The sequence below is a fragment of the Myodes glareolus genome, chromosome 7 (assembly GCF_982192425.1).
Source record: "Myodes glareolus chromosome 7, mMyoGla1.1, whole genome shotgun sequence".
Taxonomy (NCBI): domain Eukaryota; kingdom Metazoa; phylum Chordata; class Mammalia; order Rodentia; family Cricetidae; genus Myodes; species Myodes glareolus.
The window spans coordinates 59,570,883-59,595,604 of NC_142032.1; the positions used below are offsets into that span (position 1 = coordinate 59,570,883).

A 24,722-nucleotide genomic window follows, 5' to 3' on the forward strand; every position below is an offset into this window, starting at 1 on the left:
AAAGTATTTATTTCACTAACTCGGGTCTCTGAGCCAGAGTGTGTTTCTTTGACTGGCCCTTTTCCCTACACTCAAATCATCAGAAAACATATTTACATTACAATTCACAACGATAGCAAAAATTACAGTTATAAAGCAACAACGAAAATAATTTAAGGTTGGGGGTCACCACAACATGAGGAACTGCGCAAAGCATTAGGAAGGTTGGGAACCATTGGTCTTGAGAACCCACACCCTCTTCTGAACACAGTGGGCACTACACCCATGAAGGGCACTTAAACTACAAATGCTCATTCATATAACAAAAATAAATATTTAATGTTTTTGAAATGTCTTTGTTTGTGTGTGTGTATTTTGTCTGCATACCATATGTGTGTCTGCAAGTAGAGGGTGTCAAAGCCCCTGGGACTGAAGTTACAGATAGTTGTGAGCCATCATGCGGGTGCTGGGAATTCAAAGAAAGAAAGAACTGACAATGCTCTTAACCCCTGAGCCATCTCTCCAGTCTGTAAATAAATCTTTTTTTTAAAAAAATCGTGCTTGAATGTGATCGGGCCGCTGTAAGCATTCCTGCGGCCCGCAGCTGCCCTCCCAGCTCCCCCAACACGGTAGGGCTGCACAGCTCCGCAGAGGTAAACCTGGAACCTCAAGGGCCCACCCAGACCACCGCCGTTACGCCGCGGGCTAACGATCTGTCCCCACCTCCCCCGCCCCGCCCCCTCCCCCGGGAACCACGGTGCGCAAGCGCTGAAGCCACAGCAACGCAGGTGTCAAAACTACCGAGAGTGCCACGGCCAACCCGGGCGGAAGCGGCTACGGCCACACGCGAGGCGCATGCGTGGGATCTGGAATTCTCGCGAGGCGCTGAGCGGGAAAGCCCACTGGGCGGGAAAGCCCGCGGTGATTTCCTGTGTGGAATCGCTGAGGGTAGCCCGACGCGTGACGGCCATGGATCCCTTCCTGGTGCTTCTGCACTCTCTGTCCGGCAGCCTGTCGAACAGCGATCTGATGGAGCTCAAGTTCCTGTGCCGTGAGCGCGTTGGCAAACGCAAGCTGGAGCGCATGCAGAGCGGTCTGGACCTGTTCTCGGTGCTGCTGGAGCAGAACGATCTGGAGCGCAATCGTACCGGGCTGCTGCGCGAGCTGCTCGCCTCGTTGCGCAGGCACGACCTACTGCAACGCCTGGACAACTTCGAAGCGGGGCTGGCGGTCTCGGCCGCGCCAGGGGAGGCAGGTGGGCTGGGGGGGCGGGAGGAGGCGGGAGAATGGGCGGGGAAGCCTGGCCAGTACCCTAGCTTCAGGGTGCCCTTTGTGTGCTCCTATTCGGAGGGACTCTAGGGCACGCCCACTTCTCGGGTGGGCGAGCCGGAACTAAGGGGATCTTACTTACAATGCCAGGGTTGAACACGTAGTCTTGCTGGTGCTAAGGAGGTGCTCGCTCTCCTACCACTTGCCCGGCACCAAGATGAAGTCGCCTCGGACCTGTAATGCTTAGCTCCCCACTCCCCGGGTAAATTGAAAACTCGGCTAAGAAATAGATGTGTCTAAGGCCCCCTAAGCCCATTGAGGGTAGAGCTGAAGAGAGTAGGCAAAGGTCAAGGTGTGCCTGCTCCTCGTCACCATTTCCGTAGTGGGAGTGCCTGTGGCCAAGCAGTGTGCTTCCTAGCCAAAGGAGCACTGTGCTGCGGCTGAGCTTCCCGGTCCAGAGTGCACAGTGCCTGGTTATCTTCTGTTGCTTCCGTTTTGCAATAGAGAGGAAGCACTATGGCTTCCCATAATGCATAGTGCCTGGCAGCCACAACTGAGCCACACCAATCTGGCCTTGGGGTGTGGATGCAGGTCAAGCATCTGTTAGACTCTTCCTCACTTGTGACAAATAACCGAGAAGCCTTTTAAAGAGACAAAGGTGGCCTCCATTGCTCTTGGTCTGCAGTGAGGCAGGAAATCAGGCTGCTGAATTCATGGTGGAGCAAAGCCTCATGGCCTCCAGGAAAGAGCTTGAGACAGAATACACTCCCACAACAGTACAGCCATTATTCTGCCTCTGAGTAGGCAGTGCCTCTGAGGCTTTCCACCACCTTCCAGTAACACCATCAAGGTGGGAATCGGTGGACTGACCCACCGTTGAGCTCAGAGCTATCCTGATCCGCTCTCCTTTTCATGATTGGATCCACCACTGAGGAATTAAGCCTTTCTCGTAGGAGCCTTTGGGACCATGAGGGGCTCCATAGTCAAAAGCTCTGAAATCTAAAATGCAGCAAAATCAGACCTCCCCCCCAAGTACCGACATCACATGCCGTGGCAGTTTGTTCCATACACAGAACTATTTGAAACAGATTGTTTCATCTGCCCATGTACCAGTTACTTGTACTTTGTGTGTACAAGTTACACAAGAAAACAGGTTGTGCATTCACATCGCCATGGCATTTAAGTGTTTGGTATTGTTGCAGGAATCCGGTAAGGGGTTCTCAGCCACTGCCCAGGGCTCCCTGGACCACTTAGTCATCTCCTTCCACCTTGCCTGTGCTTGGCAGGGGCTCCAGAGTGTGGCAAAGGTCATGGTTGTAGAATGACTTGACTGTAGCTTTGGGGGACATTAGCCAGCCCGCTATTGAGGGTTTGAAGGTGACCCCAGTTTTTCTCCCTCTGACTCCTCAGCCTTTCCTCAGTTTCTGATCTTTTAAGCTGCAGCTTGCTGGGACTCATTCTGAGGGAGGGGTGACTAGGCAGGTTAGGAGGCCAATGTAGGTCTCTTGCAGTAGCTCCGAGGCCTCTAAGTGTCTCTGCCTGCACAGACTTTGAAGTGCTCAGGTTCACATTTAGTGGCCCATGGGAAGACTTCCCTATCTCCTCTGTAAGTCATGCTGCTGTTTTCCTTCTTAGATCTGCAGGTGGCGTTTGACATCGTGTGTGACAATGTGGGGAGAGACTGGAAGAGACTGGCCCGCCTGCTGAAATTGTCTGAGGTCAAAATTGACGGGATTGAGGAGAGGTACCCCCGAAGCCTGAGTGAGCAGGTAAGGGAGACTCTGAGGGTCTGGAAGATTGCTGAGAGAGAGAATGCCACTGTGGCTAAACTGGTAAAGGCACTGCGGATGTGTCAGCTGAACTTGGTGGCTGACCTGGTGGAAGAAGCGCTGCAGGCCCAGGGAACGGTGACTGAGAGTGAGAATGTGTCCCAAGTGCTGTGGGACTCAACTGTGTCTTCCTCACAAGGACCGTGACAAGCCTGCCACTCCTGACAGGAGCCACAGTGAACTGGACACACACCATGATGCATTACCAAGTGCCTTCTGTTCCTAGTGCCACGAAGACCTCGTTGGTCCAGACCCGAGCCCACTCACTGAACCATCTCCTGAAGTAAAGCTGTTATGTAGAGAACCTCTTTCTTCTCAACTTTGGGAACTCACGGAGCTTCCTTTCGTGTTCTCCACTGCTGCTCCTTCCCCTGAGAGAAATCCCTCGTCTTGCAAAGAGGAAGGTAGAGCTAACGGCACATGTGCTGAAAATTTGAGAGCCTTCCTGTCCTTTGGGACACCAGCTCAGTTCAGAGCATTTGACTGCCCCTTGTTGGCCATTAGGACATCTGTCCCATTTCCTTGGAGGCCATCAGAGAGCAGCTCCTGACCTGCAAACAAGTGGTACTTGCGGGAGCCTCGCACACCGTACCCTGCACATCAGCTCCTGCGAGAACTGATTCTAAGTTCACAGCCTACAGAAATTGCTGCCTCTGGGAAGGACTGTGATTTAAAGGGCAGCTCCCCTGCTTTTAACAAGTGCCCTGAGCCTAGATTCTTGACTCACTTTGAAATTCTAGCACTTTAGAGAATTGCATTCCATGGCAACATGAATGAGGGCTACACGTGAGGCCTGCTCACAAAAACAAGTGTCTTTACCTGGAAACACCTGTGTCCCTGAGAATTTCCACTGTGTTAAGGACCCTTCTGATCTTGGAAGTCCAGTGGGCTGTCTGCTGTCTTGACAGCCCTAGGTGCTAGTTGTGAATGGGGTGATGACATTTCCTGTCTGCTTTACTTCACACCAGCAGGGGGCCCTGTCTGCCACACTGGGTCACCAAGCTTTCCAAGCTTTGGCTGGGTACACCTTTGATCATAGCACTCAAGGAGGTAGAGGCAGGTGGATCTCTGATCTGTGAATTCGAGGACAGCTAGCCTACATAGCAAACTACAGACCAGCTACATGGAAAGACACTGTCTGAAAAGTTCATGTCTGGAGTTTTCTTAGACCCGAGGTTCACCTGTCAGAGTGAAGAGCTGGACCCCACTGTCCTGAGCCTAGTGTTTGCTTCATAAGTGACCAGCCTGGGGCCTGTGCTCAAACATTGATCAAACATTTCCTGAGGTTCTGTGCCCTCATTTCCCCCTCTCTGCTCTACCCACCCCACCAGGCAGCTGACCCCTCAGCACACTTGGGCTCTCCTCAGCCCCCTTCTCACTACTGCGTTCCTGGGCCACAGACTCCCCAGCCTCGAGCCTACTATGCTTTTCAGCCCAGCGCCTGTCCATCTGGCTGTTCTGCCTCACTCGCACTCTTGGCCATCGAGGCCTCTCCTGACTTCTCTGGGAACTCATCCTGTTTTCTCTGACCCCGTGTCCCACATGGCTACAGCCATAGCCCTCTTATCTTGGCTCCCTAGAATATGCATAAGCCTGTGCAAGGTCTCTGGTGGGTGTTTGCTGTGGTCCTCTCTAGCCCCTTCCCCCTACCACCATTTTGAGGGATTTTGCTTTGAGACAGGATGTCATGTAACCCAGATATAACTTAGACCTGAAATCCACAGTGTAACTGAAGTGACTTTGAACTCCTTCCTGATCCTCCTGCCTTTACTTCTCAAGTGCCCTGTTCACCAGTATAGCTTCACTCAGGCCCAAGTCTTTAGGGCCCACACTCTGGGCAGCCTGGCCAACCTTACTGAGATGCTTACTGATGCCGTTTAAGTGCTCTGTGGCAAGCCACAGGTTGGTGAACGTGGATGTCCCTTTTTTTTTAAACAGCTCAGGAGTCCGAAATGGTGCCCCAGAGCTCAGTAAGGATGTGAGCAGGCCTCTGTCCTCGATTTAAGAGAATATTCCATGGCTTTTGGAGCCCCTTCATTGTGTCATTTGCTACATTCCACTTCCCTCTTCAAGTGACAGCTTAGATCATGTCCCAGTTGCCACCGCTACAGGGCTTGTGGGCCGCTGGAGGAATTTATCCCTTTGTAGAGTCCTTCCAGCCATGTTGGGGGATTAAGACAGGGTCAGCACCCCACAAATCTCTGCATCTCCCCAGCTTGTGTCCAGTTTTGCCCTGGACACATCAGCCTGATCCCACCCCCTTGTTAATGACCTGAGAACTCCATACTCACAGGTGACTGTCCACCTTGCCTGCCCTTCACTCCTCAGCTCCCAGCAGGACCTTGGCTTCTGCCCATCCCCCACCAGGGGTTGGAACAACAGACCCGCCTGTTCCTAGAAGCCAGCCACCCTACATATTTTTAGCTTCCTATTTTTGAATTCCACAATCATTTCTGAGTCATCCAGCTGCCTGCCTTCTGGTCACAAGGTCCCTGTGTGGACTGTTTCAGACCAGCCAGCGGGACATGATGTGCTGGACCGTGTGATGGGCCCTGGCCTTCCAGTAGGTGATGAAGGGCAGCTCTGGTTTGCTAGGAGCAGTGGGCTAAGTGGAGGCTGGCCTGAGGGATATTTGCCAGCCAAGGGACTCACTGTCACCAAGGCTTTCCTGAGCCAAAGCCAAGTGACAGAACCTGAGAGTTGTTTTTGTTGTTGTTGTTGTTGTTGTTGTTTGTTTGGTTTGTGTTTTTGTTTTTTTTTTGTGTGTGTGTGTGTGTGTGTATGTGGCTAGAACAGAACAACGTGGTGGGCATGTGTGTGGAGGTTCATGGCTCCCCGACTCCCAAAGCCTGAAGGGACTGTGGAGTTGATATATAGTCTCTGTCCATCAAAATAAGACAGGCATGCTGTTCATATGTAGTGTCTTAACACCGGAAGCTGAGGCAGGAGAATCACTGCATTTTAAGATTATCCTGGGCTAAACAGACCTCATCACAAACAAAAAGCCAGGTGTGTTATGGTGTATACACCTATAATCCCAGCACTTGGGAAGCTAGTGTGGGAGGATCAGGTGCAGGCAGGGTCTCTCACTGAGTCTAAGTCCAGCCTAAGCTGCATGAGACCCTATCTCAAAAAAAAAAAAAAAAAATGCCAACCTTGCCGCCAAAAAGAAAAACCCACACTGCGTATTTGGATAGGCACAGGACTCTGTCTATAGATTGCAGAAGACAGTCTGGGCTCAGTAGTGACTGCAGCAGGTCAACTCCAACACCTCGGGACCCTGAACTGTGTGATAATTATGGTTAGATGGGCCTGTTGTGTGCTTTCCCATCTGGTCAGTATGCACCTAATTACATTGCTAATTTGAATCCTGTATGTTTGGCAGGCTTCTCATTTACTGGTGGTCACAAGGTCTGGGAGATCTCAGTCCAATTTTTTTATGTGGCAGAGTTCCACTGCTAGTGAAAGCCTGGGACAGTGGCACTTTTTCCCAAGGGTCTCCTGGCTAGAGGCAGCAGAACACAGCTAGTGCCCTCCAGATGAGGTCGTCAGTCATCACTCATACACTACATTCCCCTCCCTTGCCTGCCCACAACTAAAACCTGATGGCAGCTGAAACTGCTACCAACTTGACTAAAGACCCCAGGCTAGTCTTGTTTCTACCATCCTTGTATCCTTGAGGGACCAATTGAGGCCCATCCCAGCAGCTTCTAAATAAAGTCTTTGCTTCCTCTGAGTTTGCACAGACACACTGAAAGTCCCATGTGTCCCATGGCTTTCCCACCAGGCAGGAAAAACACATGCAAAGATGCTGAGATTTCATTTCATAGGAAGATTAACTAGGGCAGGAATAGTCATCCTTTGGGGCCAAGTGTGTCCACTGGTGCTATGACCATTCATGGTTCCCTACAGCTCTGATCCAGGATCCAGAGGAGATCTTCCCCTCTTGCCATGTTACCTCAGGCCCCTGGGGAATAGAATTCCCCAAGCTAATCAATGGCTGCTTGCACAAACTTATGCTATAACAGACTCTCAGACCTTACCACAACTGAGACCATGTTGGGAGTACCAGTTGAGCCATAAAACTCAGCCCATAGACTGCACCACCTGCCAAAATGAAAACAAAGACCTAATCCATTAAAGCCCATAGTTCTAGGAAAGTCTCTAAGTGTATCAACCTTGCTTTCTGGCTTCTGTAGTTCTGTTTCTGGCTAACTGTTCTTGCTAAATGAAGCATGTCAACCCAGGATGGAGTTTATGCTCCTGCCCCTAGAAGGCCTTGCTCCAGGCATGTCTGTATTAGACAACTTGCCAGACCCAAGCCTGGATACCTTCACTGACTGGCCTTCAATCCTTGGAATTTAGTGGGAAGTCAGTAACTGGAAACTTGTGATTGGTGTGGATTCAGTGCTTCATTTGCATGCCACACACATAATTGCCACAACACTCTCCTGTGCTGCTTCCTGGTGTTGCAATATTAGGACCAATAAAAGGCTTTTCCCTTGAACCAAGAGCAGCACTTTTAGCGGCAGGAGGCTGGTCACTGCAGATTCCTGGGAGCTGCCAGTCCTTGAAGGATGCAGGCGCCCAGAGTTTAGGAGTTGCTTAGGAGCATAGCTGCTGCTGTTGATAACTGTAGACCTGTAACCTGAGACCTTGGGAGGAATGTCCACCTTGCAGCCCATGGGACACGTGCTAAAATTTATTGCGTATGTGGGCATTCCTGTCATGATGTGCAGATGGAGGTCGGGGGACAATTTGGTGGAATTGGTTTCCTTTTTCCATCTTTTTGTGGGTTCTGGGGATACAACTCAGGTTGCCAGGCCTGCATAGCAAGCGCTTTTCCCTGATGAACCATCTCACCTGCCCTGAAGATTTTTTGTTGTTTGTTTGTTTGGTAGCTTGATTATAATTCTAAGGTGAATTTTGGAGATAACATCTTCTCTGGAAGTCTGAAGGCTGGACCCCTGCCCCAGGCCATCACTCTCTGCCTCTGAGACCTGCAGTCATCCCTGTCTTGGAGGGGCTTGAAGCTGTAAGCCTGTCTCTGGTAGCGCTGTCCTAGCCCTCAGTCCTCTGGACCTAAGCTTACCAACATCAGAAGGACTGCCTTCTCCTCCTGATGGCCCTATACCACAGCCTTCTGGCTGGCACATCTCGGGGGAGATTGTTTATGCTCCTCAAGTGCCTCTCTAGCTTCAGGAGGAGACTCAGAGCCAGTGAGAAACAACCAGGATGGCGTACATGGGCAATGGTGGAAGGAGGGCTTGGGTGGTGTTCAGTCTCAGCACAGGATGGGGCACAGAGGGATGCTGGGCTGCTGGTACTGGGTTCTATAAGAAAGCAGACTGAGCAAGCTGGTAAGCAGCAACTCTCCATCAAGTCCTGCCTCCAGATTCCTGCCCTGTTTGAGTTCCTGTTCTGACTTCCTTCGGTGATAGACTATGATGTGGGAATATGAGCCAAATAAACCCTTTCCTTCCCAACTTGCTTTTGGTCATGGTGTTTCATCATAGCAATAATAACTAACTGGGACAGACCCTGTGACCCCTCTCCCAAAAAAATCTTTTTATAAGAAAGCAAAGAATAGCCAGGTGGTGGTGTTGGAATCCTTTAATCCCAGCACTCAGGGGGCAGAGGGAGGTGGATTTCTGTGAGTTCCAGGCCAACCTGGTCTACAGAGTGAGTTCCAGGACTCCCAGGGCTACATGAAGAAACCCTGTCTCAAGGGTGGGGGGAGGCAAAGAGTAAAATGAACGAGTACTGATGCTTATCATTTTATTAATTTTAAAAGATTTTATGTATTTGTAGAGGACCCTGAGGCATGATACATGTGTGGAGGTCAGAGGACGACTTACAGGAGTTGGTTGGGTCTCTCCTTCCACCTGTGGGTCCCAGGGGTTGAACTCAGATTTTCAAGTTTGACTGCAAGTGCCCTTACCTGCTAAGCCATCTCATCCCTGCCTTGGGAAAGTCTCACCTACAATTACAATGGGTCTCCCCACATAAATTAATGTAATCAAGATAATTACCCACAGTCTGCATAAAGGTTCATCTCTCAGGTGATCTGGATTCTGTCAAGTTGACAGTTCACATTGCCTTTCATAAGATTAGCAGACGTTCCCCAGGAGACAAACAGTTCGGTCCTAGGAAACTGTGGGAAAGGCCAGAGAGAGAGAGAAATTAGAGGGGTTAGCTGGCCTCAGGGTTGAGAGTTGGAGACCAGCCTAGGCTACATAGTCAGACTCTGTATCCAAACCACGACCTCCATGCGCACACCCCACCAAACGAAAGTGTGGTGGCACACACTGGTGATCAGAAGGTGAAGGCAGGAACGTCAGTGTTCAAAGCCAGACTTCAGGAGACCTTACCTCAAAGAAACAAAAGGAGTCAGGCATGATGGCACACACCTTTAATCAGCACTCAAGAGGCAGAGGCAGGCAGATCCCCAAGTTCATGACCAGCCAGGACAACATAGCGAGTCCCTGTCTTAAAAAAAAAAAAAAAAAAAAAAAAAAAAAAGACAAAGGAGGGAAAGGGGAAAAGAGCTGGGGAGAGTGGGAGAAGATGAGAAGAGGAAGGGGGAGGGAAGAAGAGGTGGCTAAACAAATAGATATCCAAAGTGCCTCACCCCACCTACAGCTGACTTGAGGGCCACTTGGTGATGTCTGTCACCATTTGAGTTACCTTAAGGTATAATCCACAAACCACTCTAACTTTGTACTCTGACAAATTCTTTGTTACAAGTGTTTCTGGGTCTCCTGAGCCTGGTGGTGTGGGGAGACAGGCTCCATCCTCCCCTGCAGTGGGGAGGAGAAGAAGGGCTTCAGGTTGGCTGACTAGGGCAGCATTGGGGACATTGGGGTGTCCCAGAGTGAGTGGGGAGGAAGGAATTGAGTCTACTTCCTAGATTTGTTACCAGCCAGATGGAGCCAGTCTGATCCACAGAACCTTCTACTGCCCAGTCAGGCACCACTGACCCAAGGAAGAGGCGAAGTCTGTGACAGCAACAGTTCCTCCTTCTTGTCTCAGCTGGAGCCATCTTTGGTTTAAGCCAGAATTGATGCCACACACCTTTTGTATGCCCACCATGAAAAGACCTGTGGAAAAGTACCCAATCCTATTCTGGAAACTCAGTGTGGAACTGCTCCAGTTAGCTGCATGTTTTGGCCTCTGTTGAACTGCTTGCTTGCTTGCTTCTCCCTACAACGGCCAATCAGGACATAGTTTTTCTGTGTGCTTTGCCTTGAAAAGTTTCCTGTAAAATTCATTTGCAGCTGCTCTGTGAAAAGTGTTTCTTTCTCTCCGGGCCGTTGCCAGCTGGCTAAATACAGACTCTCAGTTCGGATTTTGGTCCTACTGCATGTTTTTGGGTTGCTATTCTGTAACATCTGGAGGCCCCAGTGAGATTCTTTAGAGACTCTCACCAGTTTGACTAACCCTCAGGTCTCAGTGCAACTGTGGACCACACTGAGTGGGCACAGACTTCCTCCTAGGGGACGTATAACCTGATACAGTCCAGGGCTCTGGGAGAGGAGATCTTGGCACTTGCAGAGGTTCAGGACCCTCCAACACACTTGTCTAAATGTCCTTCAGTGAGAAACCTGTTCTGTCTCCTCCAGCAGCAAGTCTGGTTAAGGTGCCTTCTGTTTTATTTTTGTTTTTTGTTGTTGTTGTTTTGGTATTTTGAGACAGGTTTTCTCTGTGTAACAGCTCTGGTCGTCCTGGAACTCACTTTGTAGATCAGGCTGATCCACCTGCCTCTGCCTCCCAAGTGCTGAGCTGAAAGGCATGAGCCAGCACCACCAGGCATGGCGCCTTCTGTTTAGACATAGGATCCCATGCCCAGAATCCGTGTGAGATGTCACTGAAATCTGAGCTGTTATACACCTGGTCTGTTTTCAGGTGTATAAGTGCATGGTGGTCACCACTAATTTGTCTCCTTCCTGTTATTATTTGTTCCTCTGTAGTCTTTCTGTCTCTTCTGGCTAGTCTATTGCTAATTGTAAAGTGAGATCTGAAGAGTGAAACTATGGGCAGTTGTGCTTCTAACCAGCTCACTTCTTTGAACTGTTTCCTCCACCATTTTCAGGAGGCATATAATGATGAGGAGGCAAAGCAGGGCGGTGGTGGCGCACGCCTGTAATCCCAGCACTCAGGAGGCAGAGGCAGGTGGATATCTGTGAGTTTGAGGACAGCCTGGTCTACAGAGGAAGTTCTGGGTCAGCTAGGGCTATTGCACAGAGAAACCCTGTCTCAAACACACAAAGGTGAGGCAGACTGGAACTTTGGTGAATTAGAGTGGCCCTCTCTTGATGTTGAATGACCATCTAGAGCCACATATGATTGCCAAATGATCAGAGCAGTATGGCTGCTGGTCACAGTGCAGTCATCTCTCTCCCCGCGAGACTGTTTTCTATACCCACCAGCCGACCTGTGACGATTGCCAGCAGTTACTGGCCACCCTGATACGTCAGAAGAAAGGGACTGCATAAAGTTCAAAGCTTAGAACCGGGTGGTGGTGGTGCACACTTTTAATCCCAGCACTTGGATCTCTGTGAGTTCAAGGTCAGCCTGGTCAAGTTCCAGGAGAGGCTCCAAACAAAACTACCAAAAAAAAAAAAACAAAAACAAAAAACCTGTTTCAACCCCCACTGCTAAGAAAAGGAAGTGAAGAAAGTAGTACTGGGTCCATACGGAGGAGATCTGGCTGATAATGTTTTTCACATAGAGAGTGTTTTTCAGTCTAACGGACTCAGATTGGGATCCTAATACCAATAAAGTATGGGGCCTCTGTACTGCTGGACTTTCCAGGCTGGGCTTCCAGCAGCAGTGCAGGATCCCACACATCTGTCAAAGGTGTGTGAAGTTGTACAGGAGACCTCAGAGCATCCCACTGTGTTCCTAGAGTGCCTTCTAGAGTCTTATGCCCACAGGCTTGGATGCACCGGAAGATAGGTAGGTGCTCAACATTACCGTTGTCACCCAAATAGCCCCAGATATTAGGGTAAGGTTACAAAATTTAGAGGGATAAAAGGTGTGTGTGTGTTCCAGTTGCTGGAGTTTACAACAGAGAACTAATTGAGAGAGGAGACCTTTCTCATAAACCACCATCACCTCCTCTGATGATGAGACATAGACTTAACAGAAACACAGCACAATTTTGGTGTCTTGGCCTTTGTCAGAAGAGTATCTCCTAGTTGAAAGTCCTGCCCCCAATTAAAAATTAAAGTTGAACTGTCTCTCAGATTTACAACCAAGATTCCCAGAGTATGAACAGAAACCAACTCCCCAGGACTGGCCCAACACCAAGTTCTATAATTGTTCAACTAACTAGTTCATCTATCCCCATCTGGATTAAACAATACCCAATGACCCTGGAAGCAAAAGGGGGAATTACAGTCCATATTCCGCAGATTAGAGAGTCATCCTAGAATACACCTTTCCTGCCTATGATGAAACCTGGACCTCTAAGTATAGACCCATCCAAGATCTGAGGGGCGTGAGTAAGAGGGCCAAGATCTTCCCCGCCCCCATCCTAAATCCATACACTCTCATGAGTCTGCTCCCTCCAGAGAAATAAGTCTACGCTGTCTTGGGCTTGAAAGATGCATTCTTCAGCCTTCCCTTGGCAGAGGTGAGTTAACCCATTTAAGAAATCTACCGTCAAGCTGGGCAGTGGTGGCGCACGCCTTTAATCCCAGCTCTCAGGGAGGCAGAGGCAATCAGATCTTTGTGAGTTCAAGGCCAGCCTGGTCTACAAGAGTTCCAGGTTAGGCTCCAAAGCTACAGGAAACCCTGTCTTGAAAAAAACAAACAAACAAAAAAAAAACCCACTGTCATCAATCATGCTACCCTCTCGCCTGCTGACGACCCAAAGCTGCTATTGCTCATCTATGGCTGTGTCAAGGTGACCATGGTGATCAGGAGAATCCACCTAAACCTAACAGGCACACCCAATGGAAGATCCCAGTGCAGTGCTGTAACATGGATGGGAGAAGCTCCATCAAAGATGGAACCAAGTATACAAGGGCTACAGTAGTTACTTTAACTGAAAGTTTGGGCTCAAGCCTTAGGGTCAGGTACCTCAACCCAAAGAGCAGAACTGATCGCTCTGGCCCAGGTTTTTACCATATACACAGTCACTATGCTTTTGTGGCTGTGCATATCCGTGGCATAATCAATAGAAAAAAGAGGACTTCTCGCCGCTGGGAGAAAGACATTTTAAAAACAGAGGAAATCTTGGCCCTACTAGAGACTATTTGGCTTCCCCTCTGAGTTGCTATCCTCCACTGCTAAGCTAAGGACATCAAAAAGATGACGCCCAAGGCAAGAGGTAACTGGACCACTGACCTGGCTCCTGGACAAGTGACCTTAAGACCCGTGGGCCTGTTGATATTCTGGAGACCTACTCCACCCCAGTGTTGCACTCTGGCACAACCAAGAGAAAATACAGAATGCATAAAAAAGATCTAGACAGCTCAAACCTACAGGTTGATGAAGGACATCAAAAGAAAAGATCATTTTCCCAGAAACAATTCACAGGACTCTGGTAACTGACCTTCACCAGGGTCCACAAAACCTCCTGAGTTGATCAGACCGAGGTGTGATATACTAGAATGCACAGCCTGGAACAGACTGTTTTCAGCTAGGTGCCGGGCTTATGTTCAAGTAAATCCAGAACAGAGAGCCTTTACCCAGGAAGGGCTCCAAATGAGAGACCAACACCCTGGTGAACTCTGGGAAAAATGACTTCTCGGAGACCCAGCTTGTCAGGAGAGGTTACAAGTACTTGCTATGTTTTTGTTTGTTTGTTTGTTTTTGAGACAGGGTTTTTCTGTGTAGCCCCAACTGTCCTGGAACTTGCTTTGTAGACCAGGCTGGTCTCGAAGTCAGAGATCTGCTTGTCTTCACCTCCCAAAAGCTGGGATTAAGGCCCCATGCCCCGGGTGGGTAAAAGTCTTCCCCACCTGGACTGAAACTGCTCCAGGAACTGCCTCCTCCATCTGGTTTCTCACTAGCAATGGGGTCCAATAATGGCCCAGCTTTCACACGTAAAATCTCTCAATAGCTAAACTTTTAGGCATAAATTAAAACTTTTATTACTGTCAGACAGACAACCTCTGGGCAGGTTGAAAAAACAAACAGGGTGTTAAAAGAAACCCTAAAAAACTCGTTAGAGTCCAGCAAAGAGTAGATATACCTCCTTCCCTTGATGCCTTGCTTTGGGCCTGTTGCACCCCGTATAGGGAGGGATTTCCTCACTATGAGATTATGTTTGAAGACCTCCCCTCTGCTTCTCTTCTCCAGTACTTCCTTTCTCCAGTTCCCACAGGCCCTCCAGTCCTCCGAAAGACTTCACCGGACTGTTCAAGAGACCCAGCTGATTTCCTAGTCCATTGCCAGTGTCCCCTTGTTTGTGTCCGATGACACCATCTGTGTCAGGCGGGTAGCTAAAGGGGTGCTGGGACCACCCTGGAGATGGCCTGACTGTTGTAGTGTGCTAGTAACATGGTGACTCCTTCCACTCCTACAGCCTTGAAGGCAGCTGGCATTACACCATGGATCCACCACACCCAGGTCAAGAAAGCAGAAGCCAGGGACACTGCCACCAAATGGACTGTTTCCTGCACTATGGACCCATTAAAATTAAGATGTCCTCCAGCAGGCCTGGGCCCTTTTACTCCCTGCCCCTCTACCTCCTCCTGAGTCTTGTGTTTTGCCCTGTGGGTATGAGTACAGGGTCATGGTCCAACCCCCACTGCCCTCAGGCCTGGATCTGGGAACTGAGGAAGGCAGACACAGGGGAGGATTAGCTAGCATGACTACAGACCAGCAACCCATATTCCATCTTGACCTTTACTTTCTGGTGCTTTGTTAAGTTTCTGATTGACTCAGAGAAAAAGAGGATGTGGGAGCAGATGTATCATCTTTTGAGGTAGGAATACAGAGTTTATAATTACATTCATGCGCTCTGGCTGGGCCCTCTAGTTGCCAAAAACAAGGGAATTTCCATTGCAAAGAATGGGATTAGGAAACAGAGGCTTCTTAAAAGCCACATGAATGAATACAATGTATAGAAAGAAAGGCCTTCCCAAGGAACTCACAGTCCTATGGCCATATTTCTTAAGAAAGATTCTGGCCTATGGGAAACGGAGAACCTGGGGAATCAGACTGCACCACAGGAAGGGACTTGGTGAATAGACTCACTATCCAGAAGAACCCCTCAGTGTCCAGACTTTTGGATCCTAACAAAGATCTCCTACCCATGCCAAAATCCTGACCAATTCTCCCTTCCAAAGATGCTCCCTGACTTAACACACCCGGGCAGGGCAGAGTCCCACCTTCCACCGTCCCTCAGTTAATCATTCCCAGCTAGAAATTGGCTTGGATTGCTTGTTCTGCTTAAACCCCCAGTCTCTGTACTACATAGGAATGGAAACTATCCAGACTGCCAGCCCATTGACTGATAAAACTTACTGTGACTGGGGGCAACCCAAATTAACGTTAGAGAACTTACAAGGGGCTGGAGCTTGTCTAATATCCCAATATCCTAAACCCTTAACCTAAGTACTCCCCCCTACTCTGATGCGGTTCCAACTCACCTGGACAACGCCTGATATTACTTGGTTGGTGTGTGCTAAGTTTGATTAAGTGTGCCTCTTCAGATGCTTTCCAAACTGAGATAGCCATTTCATGTGTCACAGTGCACATTCTGCCTCAAGTATACCTATATAATGGAGAAGAAGGGAGAATACTTTAATATGGACCTTGGACTACAAGTTTAAAGAGGAGCTGTTCCTGTCCTCATCCCACTCCTGGTGAGAGCTGGCATAGCCGGCTCAACAGCCATGAGTGATGCGCTCTATCAGGGGAACAAGAACATTAAGGAACTAAGCAGACAGGGTCTAGGCGCATTAAGAGTTTCTATTTCTGAATTAGCACAACAGTTAGATTCCCTGGTGGAAGCAGTCCTACAAAACCAGAGAGGCTTAGACTTCCTTGTCACAGAACTGAAACGGGGACATGTGTAGCCTATGAAACAGGGAGGACTAAGTATGGCTTTGGGAGAAACCTGTTGTTTCTATGCTAATTGATGAGGTGTAATTAGAGAAAATCTGGCCGTGGCTGAGGAAAAAAGAGAACCTCAAAAAGAGAACGACAAAGACGTGACTCATCACCAGTGCCGGTCTCTGTTCTCTAGGTTCCCTCAGCTAACTGCTCTGCTGTCACCACTGACTGGGCCTTTAGTCCTCATTCTGACTGCATTAATGGTGAGGCCCTGCATCTGAAACTGTATGACCAGTTATGTAAGACAAAAGTAATTCGTCAAATGAATGGTCTTCAGGACCAACTATACCTCTTGAGAGCGGGATGAGTCCACAGTTTGACTCGTTCACTAAGACCGGTGGGGATAGGACAGGGCAAAGTTTCCTCCATCTTGTCTCAGCTGGAGCCATCTTTGATTTCAGCTGAAACTGACCCCCCCCTTCTATGCCCACTGTGAAAAGTCCCATGGGAAAGTACCCAACCCTGTTCTAGAAACTTAAGGTGGAAATGCCTTGGCTTAAATAAAAAAGTGTGCATGTTTTGGGGTTCTTTCTGTTAAACTGCTTGCTTGCTTTACTTCCCCCTGCAGCTGCCAACCAGGATGTAGTTTTTCTGTGTTCTTTGCCTTTAAAAAGCTCCCTGTAAAATGCACCGGAGGCTGCCCTGTGAGGAGGGTGTTTCTCCAGGCAGTCACTGACTGCCTTAATACAGATCTCAATCCGGACTGTGGTTGCGCTGAGCGGTCTCTGGGTCTCTACCCTGCAACAAGTCCACAGCAGGACAATCAGTAGCTTGCTGACCCCCAGGGAAAGGCAAACAGCAGACACTCGAAGATGACCAGTGTCTGGTAAGACAAGAGAAGCTTTCGGGGAAGAGGGTAACATGAGGCCTACGTTCCGGAAATGCCCCTGGGCTTTGGCAGCCCCACAGCTAAGCCTAAGCTGGCCAGAGCCCAGGGAAGACAGGGCGCTGATGCCTGGACAGCTTCCCAAGCCCTTTCAGCACGGGAAAACCAAACTCTCCCCGTGGGGGTACCAGGAGTGGGGAGAGGAAGAGAAAGACATCTTCCCTGAGACTTTGCTGGCTGGGTTCAGATCAATGAAGGCCCTTCTATTTACTCACTTTTAATTTTAACCTAAAAATATTCTAGAGAATATTTTTTTTTAGATTTTATTTTTATTCATGTGTTTTGCCTGCATGTGTGTATGAACACCACATGTTTTTGGTGCCCTCAGAGATTGCAAGAGGATCCTGAATCTTCTGAAACTGAAGTTGTGAGCTGCCATGTAGACGTGGGAACTAAACCCAGGTCCTCTTGTGAGCAGCCAATGCTCTTAACCACTGAGCCATCTCTCTAGCCTCTGGGTTGTTTTGTTTTTGTTTTTGCTTTTTAAGGTAGGGTCTCATGTAGACCAGGCTGCCCTCAAACTCACAGTGTAGCTGAGGATAACCTGAACTCCTGCACCTCCTTCCTCCATCTCCAGCATGTTGGGATTATAGATATATGCCGCCATACCCAGTTTTATGTAGAATGGAGGGATACGTAACCCAGGGCATCCTGCATGCTAGGCGAGTACCTAAAGAACTGAGCTACAAGCTCAGGTCTATTTATTGGGTTGGTGCTTTGTTTTGAGGATAAGGTCTCACTCTGTAGCCCAGAGTGGTCTATAAATGTGAGAATCCTCTTACCTCGGGCCCCAGAGTACTGGGATTATAGACATGTGCTGTCACCCCTGGCTTCCTTCATCATTCATTTACCCTGGATGCAGGGTGCTGTCCTTGGCATCAGGGTGTGAATCAGGGATGTGGCTCAGCATGCACCTCAAATCTGCACCGGTGTCCTTCCACCCCATAAATGGAGCTGAGATGATGACAGGTTTATTAAGCTATGTGGCCACCCACACACGTCCTTGGTTCTGGCCTGCTCAGGACTTGTCTTAGTTACTATTCTAGTGCTGTGATTAAGGCTTCATAACCAAGGCAACTTATAGCAGAAAGAGTATGGGGACTTACAGTTTTGGAGGGTGAGTCCATGGCCATAATGGCAGGGAATATGGCAGCAGGCAGGCAGGCATGGCACTAGAGCAGGTCTCACATCTTGAGACAAAGCCACAGGGCAGAAAGCGAGGAAACTAATTGACAACGGCTTGGACTTTTGAAACCTCAAAAGTGACTCACTCCCAGTGACACAGCTACTCCAGCAAGGCCATTCCTCCTAATCTTTCCCAGACAGCTCCACCAACAGGAGACAAAGTATTCAAATATGTGAGCCTACAGGGACCATTCTCATTCAAACCATCAGAGTACTCCAAGGCCCTCCCGAACTTTCCATCTTCCCAAACTAAAACTCTGCCCTCCCTTGTTCTCGAATGCTATTGTCCAGATATAACATTGCCACTGCTCTCTGGAGCAGCAGTGACGACCACACAAAACCCTCAAGATGGAATCTGTTGAACAGACTTATAGAAGGTGAGATGGGTGGTCATCAGATCCTCACCTGCCATTCCAGCCACGCCCTCCAACCCTCCCCTCTCAGCTGCATGTAACCCCAGCTTCAGGGCGTCACAGTTTCAGGAGACATAGAGGGTGCATGTACCTATGCAGGTCACCATCCATGCTATTCATCACTGCAAAGTCACCCACACTCCTGCAAGTAACCCCTCACTCATGCAAGTAAGCCCGGCAACTCACTGCTCGCTGCACTGGACTTGGGTGGAACATCCCTTTGGTCTGGAGGCTCCGTGTCTGGGGAACCTACATTTGTTCGTGTCTCTTCAAGAAAAATGTTACACAGCACCACTAACTGCTGCTCCCCATCTGTCTTTCTGTCTGAGTTTGACTGCTTTATGGACCTACTGTGCATAGGATGACGTCACGTATCTTTTTGTGAATGACTTCGATTTCGGGGTTCATCCACTGCAGAGGTGTGAGACTTAGGTCATCTCGTTTTACCACAGGCATCTTGGCAGCTCTTCTCTATTCAGAGAAGAAATGTCTAGATGGATGTAGAAGAGTCTTGCTTCCCACCAATCACAGGGATAGGAGGGGGAGGGGTCAGAGCCCAGACGGGCAGGGCCAGCACACAGGGCATTTTCCCCAGCAGTGCTCAGTGGAATGGCATGTTCACCCCTCGAGGCAGGAGATGATTAAGACTGGGGAGGACCAACAAGTGGGACAAGGTGTGGTGATCCTGGCTGAGACCTGGTGATCCTGTCTGGCATCTTTCTGTGCCATCTATAAGGTGAACTTCCTGAGTCTCCTCAGCTTCTTGTGCTTTCCCTGCCGTGCCCCCACCTGCTCTTTGTAGGCTGCCCCTCACAGCCCTGGTGGGGTCCACACCCTAGTCCAGTGCTGGTGGCTTCCATGCTAACCTCAGCTTAACCCCCCTCCCACCGACTCCTCTTGGCCATCGAACATGCTTTGACTTCGCTGCCTCTGACCTGAACCAGGGGATAGAAGCATTTTTTCTTCTTTTTTCCCCCTGCCTTTCTGAGACAAGGTCTCACTTTGTAGCTTTGAATTCACAGAGATCCACCTGCCTCTGCCTCCTACATTCTGAGATTAAAGGTAGGCACCACCACCCTGGCTGGTTTTGGTTTGAGACAGGGTCTCATGTATCCCAGGCTGACTTCAAACTGGCTATATAGCTGAAGCTGACCTTGAACTGATTAAGTACTGGGATTACATGAATGTGCCACCATGCCCGGCTCTTGGTTTTAAAACGTTAATAAAGTTAGCCTGTGAGAGGCTCATTGGGGAAAGGTGCCTGCTGCCAAGACTGATGACCTGAGCTGGATCCTGGAGAGCCACATGAAGGAGAGAACTGGCTCCTTCAAGTTGTCTCCTAACCTCCACGTGTGCATCATGGGCTCTCTCTCTCTCTCTCTCTCTCTCTCTCTCTCTCTCTCTCTCCCCACACACATACACACACACACAATTTTAAGATGTGTTAAAACACTACTTACTAAGGAAATGAGCCTTAGGAAAGACTCATTTCATGAAGACTCTGGAGCTCTTAGGAAGGGGCAGCAGGTTGAGAGTACTGTCTGCTAGGCAGGTGGAGGGCTGTGCTGGCCCAGAGTGGGAACTATGTAGGCCCCCAGCTGCAGTGACAAATGACCACATGTGAGTGCCTGAAAGCAACGGAGATCCACTGTCTTCCATTGTGGAAGACACAAGTCTAAAGTCAAGGTGACAGCAGAGCCATGTGTTCTCCTGTAGCTGGAGAGGGCTCCCTGCCACTCCTGAGCCTGACAACCTGGTGCTTTACAGAAACTCATGGTACCCCAGCTTGCAAGGTGGCACCTCAATCTCTGCCTCAGTCCCAGTTGGGGTCTTCCTTCTGGGGCTCATGTGACCCTCTCTTTTAGAGAAACAACAGTTGCTTGATTAGGGCCCAGTAAATGGCCATGTGACCTCAGTCTGTGTCACATCAACAAAGGGTATTTGCAAGTAAATCTGAGGTCCACCTTTCCACCCAGGCATCAGATATGGAAGGTGGACTGTTCGGCTGAGAGCCACCCCTAGGGACTGCCTGGGAAAAGCCCACCTACATGAAATTGGATTTTCACATTTGGAAGGCTGACATGAAGATGAAGAAGCCATGGTGTGTCAAGTCTAAGCTACAGAAAGCCAGACAGACCCAGGGGTTTAGACTGGAAACTGCAATGCCTCATGCAGAACATAGGATTTCAGATTGGCAGCCAACATTTGTCATGGAGCAGGCTCCAATGCCGATGTCAGTGTTATATGAAGCTGTGGCCCTTTGCTTCCTGGGTACCTGCGTATGTGGACCAGCATGCAGGAGATTCCCTCTGGGGTAGCCATCATCTTTCTTATGTAGAGCACAAGATGTCACTCCAGCAGAGAGGTCCCCCCTCACCTGAGCCCAGTGCAAGTCCTTGCATATCCGACCGGGCGAAACACTGCAGAACCAGAACCCTGCCCTTCCCACCTTTCCTGCACCCTTCCCATAGGGAGCCCTCCGCCTTGGCTCTCCTCTAGTTTTTGTTGGAGGTCATTATCTGAAGCCCCATTATCCTTGGGCAAGTCACTGCCTGGCCAGTGGGTGGGGGTGGCAGGGCTGCCTGCTCCCACACAGCCACATCCTGAGTTTACACACTGGGGTGGGTGTGGGAAAGCAGGGAGGGATAGTACTTGGCTACCCATACCAGCTAGACAGAAAGGGGCTCTTCTCTGCTGTCTTCTGGGTGGCCCAGATGCTACAAGCTGTCACCAGACAGAAGGAGACAGGATCAGGGGCCTTTTTCCTGTGTATCTTTTCATTCTGTGCAGAGAAAAATCTAAGGACCCTCCAGGTATCTGGGAAAAGGGAAGGAGCCTCCTGACTTGGGTGGGGGTGCTACCTCCAGCCTAGAACCCTCCCTCCTCTACTCATACGACTTATTCATTCATTATTTTATTTTATTTTTTCCTTTTTTGAGACAGAGTCTTACTGTGTAGCTCTGGCTGTCCTGGAATTCACTAGGTATTTACTAGGCGGACCTCAAACTCACAGAGATCTGCCTGCCTCTGCCCTCATTCTTAAAGGTACGGCTCCTACCCCTCAGCACTCAGACCCCAGATGGTATTTCCTATCTATAGAACACTCAGTGTCTCCTTTGCTTTCTCACGATGGAATTTAGCTTTCGAAGCCATGTCTCTTTGCCCACCTCTCTCCTCAGCCCGTGGCAGCACAGGCCACATGAGTGGGCAGTATTGGACAGAAGCCAAATTCACACCTCACCCACTGCCTAAAGCTCTTGGCGTCTCCTTTTCCCACTGGGAACAAAGCCAGCCAGGAGCAGAAGGCAGCACAGGGAACAGAAGCAGGGATGAAGTGTGGTCCTCAGCCGGAAAGCATCTGGGAGAGGTGAGAACCCAGTGGCAGGATGCCATTACCCCATGTGAAGGGCTAGGCTAAGGTGTTTAGGGCAGGGAGAACAGTCAGTGCAAAAGCCCTAGGCCAAGAACCAGCTGAGCAGGTTCAAGGACCACAGAAAAAGGTGGTGCGAGAGTTTTGTTCCAAGTGTGTCAGAACCAGGGGTGAGCATGGCCTGACTATGTCTGCACTGGGGAGGGAGGCCTGCTTGATGCTGGCTGCCCATGAGCTCAGGAGGAAGGACGGCCCTCTAAAAGGCTGAAGGCCTCTGGACCTCCACTGCCCTTGGCTGCCTCTTTGTCCTGCAGACGCTGACTAGAATGTGCAAACTGTCAGAGAAAACAAAACAGGCTCAGCAGGCAGAGGTGCTTGCCACCAAGCCTGACAACCTGAGTTCAATCCCAGGGACCCACATGGTAGGAGAGAACCGACTCCTAAAGGTTGTCCTCTTACTCCACAGGTGCACTAGGACTTGCATGCATCACAACACACACACACACACACACACACACACACACTTTAAACACAAATAAAGGGCAGCAGAAAGTGGCCTGTGCTCAGGGTGGCAAGGCTCAGCTCATCTTCCAGTTCCTGGGGTCAGGATAAGACCATGAGAAGCTGGGCAGACTGAGGGAACCTGCTTTTCAGGTGGTGCAGGGTTGTGGGTGGGATAAGTTGGAGTGGGGGTGGGGTGGGACAAGCTCAGCAACAGAGCACCCTTGAGCCTGCAAGACCCTGGGTCCCATCCCCAGCACTACCAAGACAATCACGCCTTTAATCTCAGCATCTGGGAGGCAGAGGCAGGTGGATCTCTGAGTTTGAGGTCAACCTGGTCTACAGAACGAGTTCCAGGATAGCCAGGGCTATATAGAGAAACCCTGTCTTGAAAAGAAAGAAACAAATAAAAACCAAAACCAAGAAAACAGCAACAACAACATTGTGATACTGGGATACACGAGCCTTACATATTTTTTTTTTAAAGATAGTAAGGATGCTATTTATTTATTTATTTTAATTAATTCTTTATTTATTTATTATGTATACAATATTCTGTCTGTGTGTATGTCTGCAGGCCAGAAGAAGGCACCAGACCTCATTATAGATGGTTGTGAGCCACCATGTGGTTGCTGAGAATTGAACTCAGGACCTTTGGAAGAGCAGGCAATGCTCTTAACCACTGAGCCATCTTTCCAGCCCCAAGCCTTACATATTTTAGGCAGGTATTTTTCTACTGAGCTATATATATCCTAACCCATCCACCCTCCAGTAACCCAGGATGTCCTTGAACCTTCAGTCCTCCTGCCTTAGCCTCCTAAACGCTGGAATGTATCTAGGATTCCTGTATCATTATGTCTGAGGGCAGTGGAGGTAAAGAAATAAAACCAGTGCAGCGGTAAATGTAATCCCAGTACTAGGGAGACTGAGGCAAGTTTGAGACCATCTAGGGCTACACACATAGTGAGTTCTAGGATACTCTGAGAAACAGATATCCAAAACCTAAAGTAAAATAGGAAGAAATCCACTCGCCCCACCCATCCCTACAGGCTGTAGCTAAAATCCTAAATCTGCCCTTACTTCTCTGTATTTGGCAGTCCTTTCATACTGCCCTGTGGGTCACACCACTGTTCACAGGCCGCCAGCAAGAGGTTTAAACTACATTTACATATCAGAACCTGAGCACATTCCTGCTGGGTACAACAGTCACACAAACTGGGCCTGAAAGTAACAAGAATGGCTGGGTGGTGGTGGTGCACGCCTTTAATTCCAGCACACAGGAGGCAAAGGCAGGCAGATCTCTGTGAGTTCGAGGCCAGCCAGGTCTACAGAGCGACAGTACAGGCTACACAGAAAAATCCTGTCTCAAAAAAAAAAAAAAGAAAAAAAGAAAGAAAGAAAGAAAGAAAGAAAGAAAGAAAGAAAGAAAGAAAGAAAGAAAGAAAGGAAAAGAAAAGAAAAATGACAAGAATGTCTTCTGTTTGTCCTGGGAGCAAAGGTCCACAGTCAGCAGGTATTATAAGCAGGTGTCAGCAGGTTGACCCTCTGGCCGCTCCAGGAAAGATCAGTTTCAAGCCTTGGTGTCCCTGACTGTGCTGCTGCATCACTAGGTTTCTTCGCCATCTTCCCACAGCCTTCCCTTGGCACCTCTGTGTTTTCTTCTCCTAGGACAGTCATTCTCTGAGGACTCACCCTGGTCCAAAAAGACACTTTGGCAGAAAATTCAAGGTTTGCAAGGTGTTCTGGGCTTGTCTCTCCTCCCAAGTAGAAGTCACATCTTCTGTGGCCCTCAGTGCTGCAACTGCTCCATGGGGAGGAGTCTCAGGGCTGGGGTATGTATGGGGTATGAGAGGCAAGAGAAGAGATTTTGAGTAGTGGGTAGAAGAATGGGGTCACTGAGCTTTGAGATTCAGGAGAAGGGGTCTCTGCGCCCCAGCAGTGATTACAGGGCAGGAGGGCTATGCAGGATTGTTGAATCTTAGCTGAGAATAGAGGGAGGCAGCCAGTTCTGGCATGCAGAGCCCACTCCTGTATCTGCCCTCTCCTATCAAACTAGCTCAGAGCTCCCAGGATAGACTGCATCCTGTCCCTGTCCTGCAGTCCACTTCTTACTTTGTGATGTTCGTGCCGTTATTGCTGTGGACTTACTGCCTCTCACTGCTGGCCCTTCCTTTTAGACCTTAGGAAAGTCCCACCTAGGCCACCTCAACCTGGTCCCA

At 49.4% G+C, this 24,722-nt stretch overlaps 1 protein-coding gene across 1 annotated transcript; it reads left to right on the top strand.

Moving 5' to 3' along the window:
• Nucleotides 1-874: 874 nt before the first annotated feature.
• Fadd (Fas associated via death domain) lies at nt 875-8,563 on the top strand. Its single transcript, XM_048457921.3, has 2 exons — nt 875-1,234; nt 2,884-8,563. Exons 1-2 carry the CDS (start codon nt 949-951, stop codon nt 3,222-3,224), a joined length of 627 nt encoding a protein of 208 aa, XP_048313878.1. The 5' UTR covers nt 875-948; the 3' UTR covers nt 3,225-8,563.
• Nucleotides 8,564-24,722: the final 16,159 nt, after the last annotated feature.